At 42.3% G+C, this 20,582-nt stretch overlaps 1 protein-coding gene across 1 annotated transcript in view; it reads right to left on the reverse strand.

Annotated features, from left to right (window-relative positions):
• Nucleotides 1–516: 516 nt before the first annotated feature.
• The window catches only part of chst11 (carbohydrate (chondroitin 4) sulfotransferase 11), a 103,189-nt gene continuing 83,123 nt past the window's right edge, over nt 517–20,582 (reverse strand). The window contains 3 exon segments of the mRNA XM_034163558.1: nt 517–2,110; nt 2,112–2,235; nt 2,992–3,221. Of these exon segments, the coding sequence (XP_034019449.1) occupies nt 1,610–2,110; nt 2,112–2,235; nt 2,992–3,221 (855 nt within the window). The 3' untranslated portion in view covers nt 517–1,609.

A 20,582-nucleotide genomic window follows, 5' to 3' on the forward strand; every position in this document is an offset into this window, starting at 1 on the left:
TTGGTTGAAACAGCATTGCCTCCCTCCCTCCCTCTTTTCTCCCTCTCTTCCTGCCGTATTATGCTTACATAATAACCTATAATCCAATTCAGGGTGTGATGGAGAGCGCTGTTATTAACCTTGACATTGCTTAGCATTGCTAACATAATCACATTGTCGTATGAGATGTGGCTTCTGATTGCATGATATGGACAAAACGTTGATGATATGAATACTGAGAACAGCGGCTGCTCCTCTTCTGTTTCAGGAGCAGAAAATCTGAAACAGTGCGACGTACTCCGAATAAGAAATGCATGACGGCTAGACTCTGTGAGCCATTTTGGCACCAAATGTGTAACACCAGAAAATGTAAAATAAAGTCATAAATAAACTGTGATGATTTCAGACACAGAAGGACAAAGACAGGCTGAAATGTATCGTACACTTACATATCGGCGGCATTACGAAGAACGGAGACGCTACAAAACTCATAAGAAATTTAAACAAATAAAAAAAAAAATCCAGGAAAACAAAATATTAAATCTCATATTTAATCCATATGCAAATTAAATAATCTGTAATTGTTGCTGCTCGCAGCAATTGTTCATATAAGACAAAAAGCATAAAGACAAAAAAAAATTTAATTTACTTAAAGATGTTCATCCGAGCAGGGGTTTGAGGGGCGTGGCCCTGGGTGTGTCCGCTGAACCCCTGGGCGGGGCAGCGTTATGCGATCCAGTGACTTTAACCCTTACGCAACCACACAGGTTGCTTCTGATTCGCTCACATTCATCACAAGCACTTGGTGTGCCCGACCAGGCGAGTAACCTTTGAGTCGTTAAGGATGCTTGGTGATACAGGTGATGGATATTTAGCACATCCATCCCTCCTGATGGAAAGCCTGTTGTCTCCATGCCAACGCTGCAATGACCGAGCCCAACGGCAGAGCTTGTTTTGCTAGAAGTTGGCTGGAGGTCATGTCGCCATAGTTGTAGAGATTTTGAGAGGAAGTCAGTAGCCGTGAGTTACGGGGCGTCCTTGCCACAGCAATGAGGCAGTTTTCCTTTGAATTGCATGAGGTGACAAGCACTGACAAACACATGGCATAGTCACTGCGCGGTGAAGGACATGAATGTGTTTTACAATTTGACGGTTTCCACATTGATCGCAGGGAGGGGGCGGGGAGCATAAGCTCAGCTTCTCTGATGCATCAAAGTTGGGGCCGTGCGCCAGAGCCACCGTTTGCCTTGCAAATATTCAGCACTTTGTTTAAACACGTAGGGAACATCATCAGGAGAGTCATTCTTCAAGTCCATCCTCTGAGGTTGAGTTCCCTTTTTAAAACACCTTGAAGACCTGCTTCACCAACATATTCACGCGATGCATGCGTGTCCAATCAGTGCTCTCTCTGTCACGTGTTGCCCAGAGCTGATTGGACAGGCTCCCTTTATGCCACACCAAGCACGCACTTATTCTTTCCTTCACCATCCGCTGACGTTTCCGACGCCACACCTACAAGAAACAGCGAGTTTTTGAAATCAAGTTTGCGTCCACGAAAATCCACCCTTCATTCTTTAGTCACCTCTCCTTAATCAAGGCAGCCATTCCCAGAGCTCGGCTCTGTCCATCATTAGTCCAGCCGGAGGTAGCTGGGCGTGGAGTAGTTGAACATTAGGAAGTCCAACTTGTAGAGCTGGTAGAGCTGGACCTGCTGCTGAGTGCTGATATTGCTGAAGAACTGAGCCGTCATGGCGTCTGTGGTGCGAGTAGACTTAGCATAGCTAGGGAATTGCAAGGAATTACCGACGCCTGCCAGCCGCAACACGTAGTTTGCGTCTTCCTCCAGCGTTTCGTATTTTCCAACCAGGTCATAGTGGATGTGACAGGGGTGGCACAGCTGATACACAGTCTGCCAGTGCTCGTTAAGTGGGCCGTCGCGCTGCGTGGCCGGGTCTACCAGATATTCTACAAACTCTCTGAATTTCACGTCGGCGCCATTGTACAGGGCGTCCTGCGTGGCGTTCTTGCGGTATCGCCGGATGATGCGAGTGCCGAAGCGCTTGTGGAAGGAGGAGTTGTACTTGAGGGTGAACTTATTGCGATATGCAGAGACCAGTCTCTCAAAGGGCTCCCCGAACGAAGAGAAACTTGAGGTAGTTCTTCAGGCGGTGGTTGATCTCAGCGATGCTGTATTGGTTGAGCGTCTTGAGGTTGGTAGGAATGTGGGCTTCATTGGAAGGGATTTCCATCGGGTCACTGTGGAAAGAAACGTGGAGATGAAGAATAAAGTCAAAATTTTCCACCCTATTTTGCATATTTGTCACATTTAATCACCTCAGATGTTCTTACACCACCTGAATAAATACAAAAAAAACCCAAACCAAAACAAAAAACCTTAAAATGAATCATCATAGAGAAAACCTTTCGCAACTCAACCAAGTAACGATATTTGATAAGCGCTGATTATTGCAGATTTGTTGAATAGAACTGTTGATGCAGTGTGAAGACTACACAATCTAAAAAGGAATTTATTGAAATATGTTGGACTAGGAAGCATTGCAAAGCCATTTCTACAGCTCTGGAACTCTAGAGAACTATAGTGGGAACCATTATCTCAAAATGGGGAAACTTGAAATGGAGGTGAGTCCTCCTACGGGTTACCAAGCTACCAAAGTTTCCCCAAGAACATACAGACATCCCATCCAAGAAATCACAAAAGAACCAAAGAAAAGACCAAACTGGTGTTCAGTTTTCCAGCAGTGCTAATCTCAGCCACAATAATACACTGACACTGAAATATTTGGGATAAAGTTCCATCGACTCCTAGACATCCATATGTTGTCATTTGCTTGGGAAATTATTAAATGTTGGCAATGCTACATACAATTCAAATTTCCTGTATAAAAAGCACAACATGGAGACACATAACTACCACAAAGGGGATATCCTCAGCATTCTGTCCTCGTGTTTACATTAAACATCAAAGTACACTTGACTTAGTACCTGACGTACCTGTATTTGCCCCGGCCTGTGAGGACCATCATCACACGCTTCCAGTTGGTACAAGCCACTTTAGGGACGTAGCAGTAGATGAGCTCGTGGTCCTCGTCCACCACGAGATGTTTGAGGTCTCCTGGCGTTAGGACCCTACGCTTACGACTGGAAGCACTGTAGACTCGACACGCGTCCACCACCTGATCCCTCCGCGCCTGGTGGAGGACCGCCGCTCCCGACAACTCTGACTGTTCAACAAAAGACAGAGAGAAATAGTGGTGAAAATCACTTCCATGACTTACTCATTTGCCAAACTTGAGGTTCGAAGAAGCACAAAAATTCTAGCTCGGATAACAAGAAACTTTGGCTGCAGCAATTGAGTTTTGGTGACATCTATATGCATACAGTAATGGCTCTCTTCTTGTTCCATATCTTCTCCTTCAGTTTTTCAGTGCAATTGCCTTTTTTATGTAGCTGAGCGTGTTGGAGGGCTAGGTCTTTGGGACATGTTAGTGGTGTTGGAGTGTACATGACAGGTGAATATACCGTACATACAAGTAATACAGTGTCAAAGTCAGCTGCCATGTAGTGGTGTAACCACACCTTAACTCTGCACTACAACCAGGGTTCATCCCCTTTGTGCATAGCTTGGATCACTCCAGGGTGAACTAAGTTGAAATTCTGTCACCACACTGATGATTTTGCGATTAAATATGGGGGGCAAAAACCATGGTGTAACTCTGTCGAAAAACCACCATGTACCCGGCAATGGAAGTTTTCTGGGAGTAAATAAAGTTGAACTTTTTTCCCCAAGCTGACAATATATATCTATATATATATATATGTTACATATGCGGGTGAAGGGGAAAGGTTCTAGCATTTTGCTAATTCGCTTCACAGAGCGGCACAACTGATGTCTCACTCTTTAGTAAAACCAACATAAACCCACCGTCAGCTTGGCATCGGAAATTTAGTGCATAGTATGGACTCCACTGGCACTTTGAGTGAAGAACCACATTGAAATTCAATCCCACACATACACACACACATCGATTATACATTAATATGGAGGACGGAGTTCTGGAAGAAGAAGGTCCTCAAGCATTTTGCTAATTTGCTTTTATGGAGCAGACTAACCATAGAGTAACTATGACGTAAACCCCGTGCAAACTACATTGAACCTCTATCGCTGAATAATTTATGCATTTGTTAAATATTTGTGTGTGTTGATGGGGGTAGGGGGCGGCTCTAGCATTTTGCTAATTTGCTGCTGTGGATCGACATAACCATGGCATAACTCTGCCCTAAAACCAGTGTATACACAGCCTTAAACCCACCATAACCTAAGTGTATTACGATTTGTGCACAGCATGGACTCTGCTACCACTCTGAACACAAATTAAATGAATTAAATCACCAAACCGATGATTTTTGATTGAACAATGCTGGGCTGTGACATGGAGAGGACATGCTGGAATTTTGCTGATGTTCAAGGCTTAGCAACTGGGACAACATCAAAAGAACTTGATATTTCATTCAATGAATCCTGTCATCTGGACGAACCAATCCAGTAAATGGATCCGCATAGCAGAATGGGTCATGCATTTCTGAAAAAACCTCTTAAGTATGGAGCTACTAAATTACCATTATTGAAGGTTTTTTTTCTTGTCTGGTGAATCTGCCCCCAGTGTTCCAGACCTTTGGAGATGACAGCGTTTTCTAATCTGAGCTGTCTGTGATGCTGATCAGATATGAAACTAAGTGTTTAAAACAGATACACATTTGGAACATTTTGAGTGACAAATGTGGCACTTTTATTAGCTTTTTCTTGCAAAATGTTAGAAAAATTGATCTTGATGTTAAAAAAAAAAAATGCATTTCGCTCTTTTCGGGCCCATCTGCTGTCCAGATGCCACTGATCGGAGATTTAAAGCACAGCTGCAAACCTGCTATGTCACAGTTCCTTGCATATTGTTGCTCTAATCCTGTGTTGCCTCTTTGTCATTAAATTCATCATATTTATGTGTTGGCACTTCTTTTGGCACTGCAAAGAAAAGCCACGCCATGCCAGTAAAGCACTCTTAAAATGAATGAAAACTGAACTGAGGAATGAAAAAGGGAGACGGAGCGAGACAGTGTTTACTAATGTCAGCCTGTATTATCACGCTCATCTCTTTATTGACTCGTCTTTTTCACTTATTGGAGTCGCTTCACAGGCTGTGATGGAGATTAGTCCACGGCTATGGTGGAAAATTAACATTATTACAGATATCGACTGTTCGGTGTGCTAGATCCAGTCAGCGATCAGTCATCTGAGGCTTATTTTATATTTGCAGTGACGTGGTGATGAAATGGACCATGGCAGGAGGGATGGGTGAGGAATGCAAAGTGTCAGAAGTGGGAGAGAAACAGCGATGAGAGAGAAACAGAAGCTCAAATATCAGGATTTTTTTTTAATACTTAGTGATTATTTTTACTCTCGGCCTGGAGTTGCCCTGCAGGCTTGTGCCCCGAGTTTCCTTGTGGAATTTAAATTGATTGTACTGCACTCTGCATATTTACTGCTCCATCCGTCTCACAACAAGCGCAAACATTCAGATCCGCAGGAAGCTGCTGACATGAAGTACTGAAATAACTTAAACGCAGGACCACCGCCACGACAGGTCGACTGAAGAGGCTTGTATATGTTCCCCTTTGAAGCCCCTCGTCAGCAATGTTCACAAGCGAGCAATTCACCATGTGCGCTGTTTGCTACTAGCACATGGAAGTAAAACTAAAAGGTTTCTCATCAAGGAAACACCATAACTACATGAAACCTACCATTACTGTGTTATTTTAATAGGTGCAAGACAAGTTAACAGATCCATCCATCCATCCATTTTCTTCCGCTTTATCCGGAGTCGGGTCGCGGGGGCAGCAGCTCAAGCAAAGCAGCCCAGACCTCCCGATCCACACACACCTCCCCCAGCTCCTCCGGGGGAACCCCAAGGCATTCCCAAGCCAGCTGAGAGATGTAATCCTTCCAGCATGTCCTGGGTCTGCCCCGGGGCCTCCTCCCAGTGGGACGTGCCCGGAACACCTCTCCAGCGAGGCGTCCAGGGGGCATCCGGAAAAGACGCCCGAGCCACCTCAACTGACTCCTTTCGATGTGGAGGAGCAGCGGCTCGACTCCAAGCTCCTCCCAAGTGACCGAGCTCCTCACCCTATCTCTAAGGGAGCGCCCAGCCACCCTGCGGAGGAAACTCATCTCGGCCGCTTGTACCCGCAATCTCGTTCTTTCGGTCATGAGCCAAATCTCATGACCATAGGTGAGGATTGGAACGTAGATCGATCGGTAAATCGAGAGCTTTTGCCCCCCTACTCAGCTCTCTCTTCACCACGATGGTCCGATACAGCGACCGCATCACTGCAGACGCTGCACCGATCCGTCTATCGATCTCACGCTCCATCCGTCCCTCACTCGTGAACAAGACCCTGAGATACTTAAACTCCTCCACTTGAGGCAAGGACACTCCACCGACCTGAAGAGGGCAAAGCACCTTTTTCCGGTCGAGAACCATGGCCTCGGATTTGGAGGTGCTGATTTTCATCCCAGACGCCTCACACTCGGCTGCAAACCGCCCCAGTGCACGCTGAAGGTCCTGATTTGACGAAGCCAACAGAACCACATCGTCCGCAAACAGCAGAGATGAGATTCTGTGGTTCCCAAATCAGACCCCCTCTACACCCTGGCTGCGCCTAGAAATTCTGTCCATAAAAATAATGAACAGAACCGGTGACAAAGGGCAACCCTGGCGGAGGCCAATGTGCACTGGAAACAGGTTTGACTTACTACCGGCAATGTGAACCAAGCTCCTGCTGCGGTCGTACAGGGACCGGATAGCCCTTAGCAAAGGACCCCGGACCCCGTAATCCCGGAGCACTCCCCACAGGGTGCCCCGAGGGCCACGGTCGAACGCCTTCTCCAGATCCACAAAACACATGTGGACTGGTTGGGCGAACTCCCATGAACCCTCAAGCACCCGATGGTGCATGTAGAACTGGTCAGTGTGCTGCGACCAGGACGAAAACCACACTGCTCCTCCTGAATCGAGGTTCGACCATCGGTTGAATTCTCCTCTCCAGTACTCTGGAATAGACCTTACCGGGGAGGCTGAGGAGTGTGATCCCCCTATAGTTGGAACACACCCTCCGGTCCCCCTTCTTAAACAGAGGGACCACCACCCCGGTCTGCCAATCCAGAGGCACTGTCCCCGATCGCCACGCGATGTTTGCAGAGGCGTGTCAGCCAAGACAGTCCCACAACATCCAGAGACTTAAGGTACTCAGGACGGATTTCATCCACCCCAGGAGCCTTGCCACCGAGGAGCTTTCTAACCACCTCGGTGACTTCTGCCTGGGTAATGGATCAGTCCGCCTCTGGGTCCCCAGTCTCTGCTTCCTCTTCGGAAGACGTGACGATGGGATTGAGGAGCTCCTCGAAGTACTCCTTCCACCACCCAACAACATCCCCGGTCAGGTTCAACAGATATGTTTTTAAAAGTTTTTTTAAGCATTGTGTGCATTTTTCTAAGGCACAATGCATATCTTCTGGGATACCTCAGGGATCAGTACTTGGACCCTTCCTCTTTGGTATATACATATGACAGCTCACTTTGTGCTATACTGATGAAACGTAGCACAACCCAGCCTCCAACCAGAAGACCCCACAGTCTACAACTAAAATTTTATGTTTAATTCATTCAAACAAACAAACAAAACATTTTGTTATATGTGTAACATGACTGCACTCTGATATCTATGGGTAATGCACAACAAATGACCTGGGTCGAGTTTCATAAAGCAGTCTGATCTTTTAGTCTACTAAACTTACTTAGTCGACTAAGTTTAGTCACCTAGCATTAGCTGTCTAATCTCTCTTTCACATCGACGGCTAAATTTGTAGATTAGCCATCTAATGTTAGGCATCGGTTTTTCACGGGCATAAACGGCCTGGCCAGTGCAATTGCCAAGAAACGCCTCTAATGTGCAAGACTTTTGTTTACTTCCGGGTTGGTTGTCTGCTACAAACATGACCGAGTCCGCCGCAGAAGAGGAGAAGTGCTCCTGGCTGGCACCCATATACATCTCCAATGGATAATTCCGATCCCGGAACACCCACTCCCGCCACAAGGCTCTCCTTCCTTCCTGCTCCATCAACTGGTGGTGCATGATAGCCGCCATTTTTGAGGTAAGACACTGAAGTTTTGTCGACTAAAATAAGATTAGCCTTCTCTGCAGCAGGTTAAAAATTTTAGTCAGCTAATGTGAAACTTTAGCCGACTAAGCGCTTTGTGCAATGATTAACGTCAAACGATTAGTTGACTGAGTTTAGTCAACTAAACAAGTTTGATCGTAGACTGCTTTATGAAACCGGGCCCTGGACAATGTTTTGTTGTATCAAGGTTGTATTCTTGTGTTATTATGGTTAAAATCCAGTTTTCTTGATACAACCATGGTTCAGTCTTGACTGGAACTGCAAACACTAGGCCAAATGCTCAAGTAAGTCCCTTTGGCTGCTCCCCTGTTTTCACTCAGGGTCACCACAGCAGATCCAAGGTGGATCTTAGCGCAACTTTTACGCTGGGTGCCCTTCATGATGCAACTCCACATTACATGGAGAAAAGGGTTTGACCCTGGAACCTTCCGCATTGAAACCCAGCGCACTAACCACTTGTGTACATACATTTATTGTCATGTGATGTTGTAGCTCAGCATGCTAGCATTGCGTAATATGGTAATATGTCGTTGTTGGTGCAGATGGTGACCTATCTCAGTGACGTGGTGCATTTGGAGGAAAAAGGGGATGCTATATTTTCAAAACGTTGGCATGGCCTCCCTACAGGGAGTGTTTGGAGGGACGCAAAACCTGAGAAAGCATGGTGGATTACAAAAAACTCTCAAGAAGAAAACTACACTTGGTACTCCTCCCACTCCTTTTCTTATTGTGCGCGTCTCATTCCTCCCTACTCACGCCGACGAGACACATCAAAGCCCACTAAGGCATAACGCCGAATAACGGCTCTTTGTTAATGAAAATCTCCTCTTTTTTTTTATATTTGCTCACTGACATCCAGCTATGATTCACATGGATGTCACAACCAGTATGCAGCCTTCAATCGTAGAGGAAGCTGAGCGCTGTAATTAACATGGGGGAAAGACAAAGGAAGGGAATCTTGCCATCTCATTGCTTTGCCACGCTTTTTCTTTCCTTATCTCTTTACTTTCCTCAGGATTACTTTCTGACATTCTTTTCTGCTCTTCAAACAGCTTGGCTGGGTGTCTCTTGTGGTTTTGATAGAAACTGTGTGGTTGGACTGTAAAAGCAGGAGGTGACATGTCGATACAAACTGAGAGGATTTTGTTTGGGGGTTACTGACCTCTGGTTATGTCAAGCCTTTCCCATGGGAAGCAGATTCCATTAGTGGCCTATTTGCTTGCACATTACCAGCTTAATCCTCATGTGGATCAGAACTAGCATGTCAGCATCAGATAAGAGCTGAGGAAAGTCAGTGTCTTCAGGCGGTACGGCCAGTTCAGTTCAAATATTCCTGCACTGTCACACTGCGCTCATACAGTATAGCCATTGCAGTGTGTGTGAATTATGCATTCTCCATGTCCACAATATCAGTTCTCTTTGGAAAATGTCCATCAAAACTGAGGGAAGAAGGACAGAAAGGGACCAAGACTCCTCAAAAAACCAAAACCTTAAAACTTCAGATGTGCAGAAGATTTCGAGATGATCTGATTGTGCATTCACAGTGTGTCTGCGCATCTGTCGCTGCATATTTGTTGTTCAAATGTGCAAGAAAATGATGAGACAAACACAGAGAGGTTCCTCCTATATTTCACTCCTTCATTTCCTCGCCACAGCTGTATTGTTCTCGCTGAAGGTTGCTGCGATTGTGAAATACGATCAAAGAATCAGTGCAGAGCAGACTCTTCCAGGTGGCGGTAATGAAAAGTCTCTTCCTCATCTGCTGATGGAAGTAAAAATAAAATAAATAATTTAAACAAACAGTAAGGAGGACGCTAGGAAGGGGTTAAAGAAGGAAGAAGGAAGGAAACATACACAACAGCATACTGATGTAAATTAAAACTGTAATATTATGCTGAGGTCATTTGCATTATCAACACTTTTAATATCAATCACCGAATATGTAGGTGTTTAATAATAATAATATGCCGGGAAACTGTTTTGTGTCAATCAAGAAACAGATTAGGAGTAAATGAGATGGTAATATTTACAGACCAGGGATTCTGCAAAACACCTGAGAAAAGCTCCCTGAAAAATATTATTCTCCAAATTAATTCATTTTTAAAAGAGCTAGTAGTCTATTTTAGTTAGTTTTCCAATTATTGTTCCTCTCCGGTTATTTCCAGTAAGCTTGTTATGATGTGCGATTAAAATACTCCTTTCAAATTAAAAATATTATTCACTTTTTCTTCTTTTCTTCTTTTTTTTAACCCATTTAAATTTAATCCCATCTGCTTCAAACTTAAATATTTCTAACACATTTTTTATTTTATTTTCTGAAAAAAATTAAATTAGAAAAAAGCTTCAGTTAAAAGTTTATTTATGGTGACTGCTTAATCCTTCACACAATATCAAACCATATTTTTTAATATATAACGGAGTGATGCGGCGGCTCAGAAGCAGGTCTCTGTATGACAGGCGATAAACATTTTCATTTCCCAAATGAATGCAGTTAGAACAGATGCAGCTCGTGATAATTATCAGAGAAATTTTGATTGTTTTGTCATTTATTTCATTTTATTTGTTCATATGACCAATAAAATATAAGTGGATAATAAAAAAAAGACTATTTCATGGAGCCCAGAATGTTAACTTAAAATGTCTTGTTTTGTGATTTACTGGAAAAGCAAGAAATTATCAGATTTTGAGGAGACACTAACAGAATGGTTGACTTTGATATTTATCACAATACTTTCAGACTTGCAGACTATTTCTTGTGTCAATCTCTAATCGATGAAATTGGCTCCAGCAGAACTTTGTCAGTATCAGGGCTCTATGGTAGGTTTGGAAGTACCTGAGGTCCAATTTCCAATGTGCCAACTGGCGTCGGGGGGTGCCAGCATGGCATGTGGTGTTTGGTTAGGGGTGTTTGCTTTTTAATCTCGTGTTGGGCTGTTTAGCGTTTACCCGGGACATTCCAGCCAGACTAAACAGTACAACTGATGTTACTGCCAAATTGCGGTCTGTGCTTTCAACTGTTGTATTTTGTTTTATATTTTGCATGTCTTGGCTCAGCGTAGTGTAAATTGTGTTTTAGAATGTTGTAGAAATTGCTAGAATGTTATGTCTAACCCTACGGTCACATTAACTACAAGTGACGGCTTGCCATTCATTTTCAATCAGACAATAGACAACAGTCACTATGCCTCCAGCTAGGCGGTGCCAAAATGAACGAGTTGTCTATTTTATGTAAATGCTGAGCAACATGACCCGGCGATTAGCCAGTTTGAGTAAAAAGACAGTGTTACATCAGCTCGAACAAAAAAACCAAGATGGCGGAAAATGTTCCAAAAACCGCTGTATTTCTGTATAAATCTGTTTGTCATTTTCTCATATATTTTATAAAGGTTAGCTAGAAATAAGCACTTGTAAATGTTAAAAAGATAGACAACACCTCTGAAGTGATTTACACGACATCTTATGGAGACGTTAGCATGCTAACTAGCGATACAAGAACGTCATTGTGAAAGGCATTGGACTGAAGTAAATCAAGCAAACTTTGGTACTGTTAAGCAGCCAAGCGTAGAGGAAAAACTCATGGTGACCACGTCGGGTTGTGCTGGCCGCACCCCAGGAACGCCCATTAAGCGGCAAGCGCCAAACTGCTTGTCGCCCTCAGTTGTAGCTAATGTAGCCATAGAAGTAGAAGTCTCTAGAATTAATCAGAAGGTTGTTGAATGTTATAAAAGGTTTGACATTATTCTGTTAACTACTGTCTTGAGAAGATTTTAGAATCGGCTTGTTGGACTATATAAAGCACCACCACCCTATACACCCTTGACCATGACACCACCATAATTATCAAATCGTGGCAGGTCCTGGGGATAGTTGTAGTCAGAGGTGGGAAACGGCATACAATGAAATGCAACTGAGGACATTGGAACGTGGTGCTGGAGCTTCTCTATTGTAATTAGAGTTCAAATAATCACTGACGTCGTATTTAGCTATATGTTGGTAAAATTTTGAGTTCATCCAGGAAGAGATTAACGATCTCCTCATCTTGCTTGGATCAAGCAAACAGCACATCTGATGACACAAGCAAGACTCGTGTTACTTAGTAGATTAATTGCCCTCCACTAATTGATGATGAATATAATTGCTAAGTTACCTAATCATCATCACTCATGCACTTGCTTACGTTACATCAGGCTTGTGTTTTATCTCCTCTTGAAGTGAGACACTCTACACTATTATATACAGGCTAACAATGCAATTAACTTGATGCCACTGTCACGGACAAAACTGGCTAAGTACAACAATAAATACAACAAACAGTGGCACTAAAAAATGGATCTGCATTGAAGTGGGGAAGAATTAAAATAACCTGAGCACCATCAAGAATTTTGCTGTGAATGCAAAAGCTCCTCCATTATTAAAAACATATGTAAACTAGAAGGGTACTCAGAGAGAGTATATACACCCGCCGAGCCCGACAGTACACAGATATCAAAGTCCAATCCTACTGGACCACCGCTGTCCAAAAATACAGCTCTGAATCATGTGGATCTAGACTAAATTATAACTATTTATTGACAATGATGAGATCCAGAACACTCACCTTTGTTCCTGATAGTTGACATTTGATCATGATCGCTCACCTTTGTTCCTGATAGCTGACCTTTGATCATGATCGCTCACCTTTGCTCCTGATAGCTGACCTTTGATCATGATCGCTCGCCTTTGCTCCTGATAGCTGACCTTTGATCATGATCGCTCGCCTTTGTTCCTGATAGCTGGCCTTTGATCATGATCGCTCGCCTTTGTTCCTGATAGCTGGCCTTTGATCATGATCGCTCGCCTTTGCTCCTGATAGTTGGCCTTTGATCATGATCGCTCGCCTTTGCTCGTGATAGTTGGCCTTTGATCATGATCGCTCGCCTTTGCTCGTGATAGTTGGCCTTTGATCATGATCGCTCGCCTTTGCTCCTGATAGCTGACCTTTGATCATGATCGCTCGCCTTTGTTCCTGATAGCTGACCTTTGATCATGATCGCTCGCCTTTGTTCCTGATAGCTGACCTTTGATCATGATCGCTCGCCTTTGTTCCTGATAGCTGACCTTTGATCATGATCGCTCACCTTTGTTTGCAATTACTTATATGTAATTCTGATATAAATCTTTGTTCCTGATCACTCATCTCTGATCCTGATCTTTGATCCCATTTGCTGAACTCAAGTCCCAATTGCTGAAATTTGATGTTAACCTTTGAGCCTTATTGCTAGCCTTTGATTTTACTAACTACCAAACATTAATTCTAATTGCTCACTTTTTATCCTGGTCACTCACCTTTGATCCTGGTCTCCAAACATTAAATATGATTGCTCACTTCTGATCCTGGTGAGTTATCACTTATCCTCCTTTTTTTAATCCTGATAACTAACCTTTGATCCTGATTGCTGATGTTTGATCCTGCTCAATAATCTTTGATCCTGATTGATGATGTTTGATCCTGATCAATAATCTTTGATCCCGACTGCTGACCTTCGATCCTGAACGTGAAATTTATTCTGTTTGCTCACTTTTGATCCTGATCACTAACCTTCGATCCTGACTGCTAAACAAAGATCTTAATTTAATTAATCCCACTTTGTTTTAGCCCTGGCCTTATACATTTTGGTCGCTACCAAGTGGTCATGACCTTAAATGATGGTTGTGAAGTAGATCATCTTCTAATATAAAAACTACACCTACTGACTCAGCTCTGTCTTCACCACAACAGTCCAAAGCAATGCCTGTAATCCTGCTGATGCTGCTCCAGTCCTTGGAAAGAAGTCAGAGTAACCGTGCTTCTCTTTTAGCTGGTTTCAGCATTTTATTAGGATGCCTTTTAGCAGGTTGTCCAGTCAAGTCCCGGCTGGGGGGGAGATCCAGGCGTAGAGCCAGAACACGCTGCAGGGATTACATAGCTATTATGTGCTTGGAATATCTTTGGATCCCTCGGGAGGAGCTGGAAAATGCGGTAGAGTGAGGAACATCTGGACTACCTTAGTTAGGGTTATTCTTGTCTTCTGTAGAATCAAATCAGCTCTTTTGAACTTGTTTTCACAGTGTTGCTTGTTTCTCTCACAAGAAAAGATGTGATTATTGCTAGAAGGAGCCTTCTTTCATTAAAACGCGATCCACCTGGATGCCAAGTCTTCCGTTTGTGTACCTCCTGTACTCTCCCTCTGCTTGCTGTGGCGTTATTGAAACAACCAAGTGGAATCCTCAAAGCACTGCTCTCTCTCTCATTCACACAGGGTACTAAAGGCTGCCTGTCTGTCTCACCCTCTGTGCACACAGACTGGCATTCATAGACCAGACAGGAATAAAGATGCCAGTGTGCCGACTGCACACACCTGATTCCCAATAATGCACCAGCTTTCACAGACGACTCCGCAAAAGGCAACAAGGTGAGGGCTTATTGGACAACACGCTCTGTAAAATCTCAACAATACTGGTGGTTTACGAGGCGCATTCATCTTTTCCATTCATGCCAGGGGCCCATTAATTTTCCATAATGTCATTTATGAGAAAATGGAGCAGCAGAGGGAGGGAGACGGCGCTGGACACGCCGCCGGGCGCTGACCACCTGCACCGAGGCCAATGCAGGAAAGACCCGAGGAAACGTTTCTTTGCTTTTATTTATCCATGGAAATGACGGAGAACACACACTCTTCTCTTTAAGGCTGTGCTGCTTCATATTCATGCAGTTAAACACATTCTGGAATGACCGCAGTCCTTAACCGAGGAGCTCAGCTCGAGGGTGTCGAAGGCAAATGCCCCAGCAAGCTGCTTGTTGGTATTTTAAGAAAAATGTAACATGGTAAATATAGCTCACATATCAAAAGTTCAATGAATGCAAAGCTTTGTTCAGTGGGGCATTCATCCCCAAAACATTCAGAAAAACAGCAAGACAGAAGGATTTAATACAGAAAATCTATGCATTCTTGTATTTTGAACTACTAAATGTTACATGAGGACATTCAGGAAAGCAGTGAATGAATGTAGCATGTAAGTTAGGGGCTGAAACCAAAATACCCCCTGCAGCACCGGCACCGACATGCAAGTAAGCTTCAATTAATTCTCCTTATAGGTTAAACAGTTGTTTCATCAGCATCAGTTGAATATTTCAAAAAACAGTATACTGCCTTTGCTTTCAAACATCCAATATAGATTTCTACTCCCCATGAAGCCTGCTGTCTCAGAGGCGAGACAGGTGCCTCTAGGCCTTTAGAACAACACTTTGTTAATTTCAAAGTCTTCTTGGGTCTGTTTCCTCAATGATGTAAGGCCAAGCTATTTATATTTTTGTATAATTGACTGTACCCAGCCTCTGAGTGTCTGGGTTTGTGAGTGTCCTGGATCTAGACTACGATCCAGGCTTTCAATGTAGTGCAGCAGATAACAGAATATTTACAAAGGAATCCTTCAAATGGTGATACAAGCACCAAATTTGGCAAAAGTACACCTTAGATATTACTCTTTTGAAAAAACTGACAGGCCACTTGAATTTTCAATAGGCGGCCACGTAGGGGTCAAAATATAAAAATGCTCCAGTCATATTGAAAATTATACCACATTATTTGTCTGATTGTAAAGATTCCAAAAAGGTATAGTTTGGACTATCTATGACTGAATTCTATAGCGTTATGGGGTAAAAACAACAAGAATGGTGACAAAGTTCAGTTTCAGTTTGTACAGGGGTCAAAAGAGTTGCTCCAATTTTGTTCAAAGATGATGCAAATTATTAATTAATAATAAGTTAATAATTAATAATAATTTAATAATTTAATAATAATAATAAGTTAATAGGGAATAGTTTGCACCATGTATCATGCTCAGTTATCACGTTACAGGGTAACATATGTCACACGTCATAGAATTCAATGGAAGTCAACATTATTTGACCTTTACTTTAGAGACAAAGCATTCAACAGTCAAAACTATTCCATTTATTAATCCAAGTAGCTCAATCAACAATGTGCACCATTTTTTTTTACTAAAATTGGAGCAACTTTAACTTTTGACACCTGTACAAACTGAAAATAGCCTTTGTCACCATTCTTAAGGTTTTTACCCCATAACTCCATAACATTCAGTCATAGATAGTCCACACTGTACCTTTTTGGAATCTTTATGATCAGACAAATGATGTGGTATAGTTTTCAATATGACTGGAGCATTTTTATATTTTAACCCCTGAGTAATTCTTCAGTTGACCCCTACGTGGCCGCCTATTGAAAATTCAAGTGGCCCGTCGTTTTTTTCAAAAGAGCAATGTCTAAGGAGAATTTGTGCTGGATTTGGTGCTTGTATCACCATGTGAAGTATTGTTTCAGTTATTTGCTGCACTAATGACTTCCTGGACTCAGCAGTCTGAGGTGTATCTGTTTGTTTTAACTTGTAGAAACATTTGCTCATCTCGGCAGGGACATACACATCTCTAGGTCCTCGACCTTAGAGATCAAGAGATGCCTGGGAAGAGCTCGAGAAGTCAAGAGGTTGCTGGATAGAGGAGTTTGACGATGCAGAAAATCTTTGTAGGAGAACAGCCTTCAGGTCTTGGTGCTTACTGTCATAGTGTTGGCTTTTTTTGTGGGTTTTAGAGGCATGTGCAATGATCTCTGCCTGTGGAAAAACTGAAGTTTTAGCTCTGAGCACTGTGGAGGTGGAGGGAGGTTTTACTTTCTTTGTCTGATACCGCAGTCATATTTAGTTTTAGCTGTCAAGACCGTTTTAATTAAACAGCTTTCTGTTAAATTCTTAGACATTTCAGTAGCAATCACAGATACAGTGATAGGTTGGGAACCTCCAGGCAGAGGATTTTGATTTTTTTTTTTTTTTTAATATTTCCAAGAAACTACACATTGAGAGAGTGACTATGCGGGGAGAGATGATCTGATTCTTGCCAATACTTTTCAAGATTGGTTTTCTGCAAAACCCACAATGAAAAGCTTGAGCTGTCACCTTGCATGAAGGAGGTAGCCTGAAGTCGATGCATCTGGTCTATTAGTGTGTAGACCAACTCCTATGCCAGATAGTTACCTGCTTCTGTTAGTACATTTTAGAATTGTTAAATCTCATATTTGAAATTTTGCAAATGAATAACAGCAACCTTCAAGCCCAACTGAGAAAATTGAAAAGGGGGTGTGTCCTACTGGCTTATAAATTCAGGAAAGTGGACATGGCTCAAACCAGACAACTGATCCAGATTAATTGTTCAGGGATGGTATAGATATGATTATGTTACTCATATACCAAAAATTGCATATATCCACCAATAGGTGGCGCTATAATCAAGAAAACTGCAATTTGATTCCACACATCACACAACCAAAATACATTCATAAGTTCACTGAATCGTGCTAAATCATCTGACCCATCATATGCCACACCCATTTCTCCTTTTATATTGTTATGCAAAAGTGCAACAAAACCTTTGAACCTGTCATAGGGTATGACTTTGATCTACGCCAAACTTTGCACATATAATCTATGCACCCTCAAAGCAAAAAGTTATTAAAAGAATTTTGATAGCTAAAAACGCTGTGCAAGTTATAAAGCCAAACATCATGAAGGTAGGAATCAACACAGAAAGTCTTACATATATTTGCAACAATAATGCTGATAACAATGACATGTATTAAAATTATATAGAAGAATGAACAGAAGCTGTCTGCTAAATTTGATAGCAACAGGCCACTGAAGAACCACAAAAGGAGCTGTGACTATATACAAATTTGTACAAGAAACTGTACATTTAATTTGCATGATCTTCGGTTGATTTCTCATTTTGATAATTATTGAATAATAAAGGATTATTAACTGAGCGTGAGGTCTGTACAGGAAAATAGCAGACTGAGGTCTTGGCAAAAAAGACCAACGTCTGATATTTTCTCATACAGACCAAGCAAGCGAGGTTAATAAATCGTATATTATATGGCTGTTTTTTTGTTTTTTTTTAGCTGCATCGACAAAATTTAATAGATATTTATGGAGTATGTTCACGTCCGACTTGGTTTTTCAAATTACGTTTTTAGCTTTCTGTTTGTAATGAAGTTTTCAGTCTGTTCTTGGGTATTTTGGATGTCCGCGTTGAGCTTGTTTGCTGTTAATTCCTCGAATTCAAACTCCCATTGTAATAAAATTCACTCGGAGAATGGACCGCTTCGTCGCTCATAATTTCTTTGTTTGCTTTTTGTTTTATTTTGTTTGTAATTTCTTGTTTAATGAGGGAAAATGTCAAATTTCGCACCATGAAAATTGTAAACAATGTTGCAAATCTGATATGCGATGCAGGCCAATTGTCATGGTAGCGGTATGAGATGGGAAAATCTCAGACTGGAAACCAGCGAATCAGAGTGCGCATACTATTGTAGCTATATATATGTTTTTATTAGTATAACCTAAGCAGAGGGTCACTCACCCCTTTGAGTCTGGACTGCTTGAGGTTTCTTCCTCAAAATTATCAGATCGAGTTTTTCCTTACCAATGTCACCTGTGTGCTTAATCTAGGGCAGGGGTGGCCAATTTCGGTCCTCGAGAGCCACATTCCTGACACTCTTAGTTGTCTCCCTGCTCCAACACACCTGAATCCAATGAAAGGCTCATTAATGAGCCTTTCATTGGACCGAACTTGGCGACCCCTGCTCTAGGGGTTGGTAAGGTTAGACCTTACTTGTGTCAAACACCTTGAAGCAGCTTTGCTGTGATTTGGCGCTATATAAATGAAATAAATAGAACTGAATCACCTGTTCAGCCTACTAAATTATGAGAAAACTTTGGCCTATGGTAACTATGGTCCCATCTGCAGTCCATCACTCTATAATTCTCCAAATATAATAATTTTCATGGTATCTCTAAATGTTTTTGTGATTAGATTTTCCAACAAACTAGCTTGTTCAACAGTAACAAACTCTCCATGGTGGGAATTTCTTGAATGCACCACAAAGGACAGTGTTAAAACCCAACCAAGTCAGACCTTCTGGCAGCAAACACCACAAAAACGTGTAAACTACAGCGGCCACTTGAGGTGAATGTACCTGACACCTGGGTACACCCGACTCTGCCTCTCCCACGGTAACATTAAACCTCTAACCTCTGCTCGCAGAGAAACCAGTTCTCAGGGAAAAGTGGAAAGACTTTGTGAATGCACGAAAAAAAACAAAAAAAAAAAAACAACCCAGAATAAAGACTTACATGCCCAGTTTTACTTTGTAAATTTAACAACACTCCAAAAACATGTCAGCAGAGACTCAAAGAGTAACCCATCATGATTAGAGCTTACCATGTCTCAGCAGCAGTGTTCTTGCACCTTTACATGCATGTCTGCTGCATTTACTGTATGAGTACAGTGAGCCTCAGGGCGTGCATGTGTGTCAGTGTGTCTCAAAGCCGGGGTGTAATTACAGCACCACAGACAAGATAATGACAAGCTGCTCAGACTTTCCCCTCAGACTGTCAGTCTTCTCTCTTGAGCACTCACCCTTTTCTCACTCCTCAGAAAGCCAAACAACAAAGAAGGGGAAAGAAAAACTAAAAGAGCAAGAAAGATCTGTTGTGCACATCTCAAGCATTTTCACCATCAAGTGGCAGCCAAATTATTATTATTATTATTATTATTATTATTATTATTATTATTTTGGAAGTCAAGCAGTTACTGTGCTTGTTTGCAGAGCTGAAGGTTCCTGGTTCTAGGTCAGCCCTGCCCACTCTCCATGTAATGTGGAGTTGCATCGGGAAGGTCATCCGGCATAAAACTATCAAATTCTGAAAAATACAGTCAGACAGATTTTACACAACTGCTGCAAATCAGCAGATGTACTGGTTTGACTTTCAGATGGGCTGAAATCCTGCAATGGATCATGCTTTTGCAAGACTTTTGCATTGCGCTGATGTCTGCTGTCATGAATTATAATTCCAAGGTAGATGAAACCAACACTTTCCATGCAGTTAGCAGGGAAAGTGTAGGATTACTGAGCCAGTCAGTAGGTAACTCCATTAAAAACAACTGCACATTCTGACAGATACAGACGAGGACCGGGGAACATCATACTGTATTTTGGGCTGTGCAAAATTTTAAAAAATTTAAAAAATTAAAACGGCCCACCAATTATCTTCTGAAGCCTTGTTGACCACTGCAAGTTGCTGATTTTTGTCCACTATCATTTTCAAGTAACAAAATTAAACTTTCTTGTCTTTCTTTTTTGAATACTTTATATTAAAGTACGTACATCATGCATAACATCATTTCCTTCTCATTTGTAGGAATTCTGAATACACTCATGCTTCCTGCTAAAGTCACAAGTTGCATCTTCACATCTAGTGCAGC

This window comes from Thalassophryne amazonica, chromosome 22 (genome assembly GCF_902500255.1).
Source record: "Thalassophryne amazonica chromosome 22, fThaAma1.1, whole genome shotgun sequence".
NCBI lineage: Eukaryota > Metazoa > Chordata > Actinopteri > Batrachoidiformes > Batrachoididae > Thalassophryne > Thalassophryne amazonica.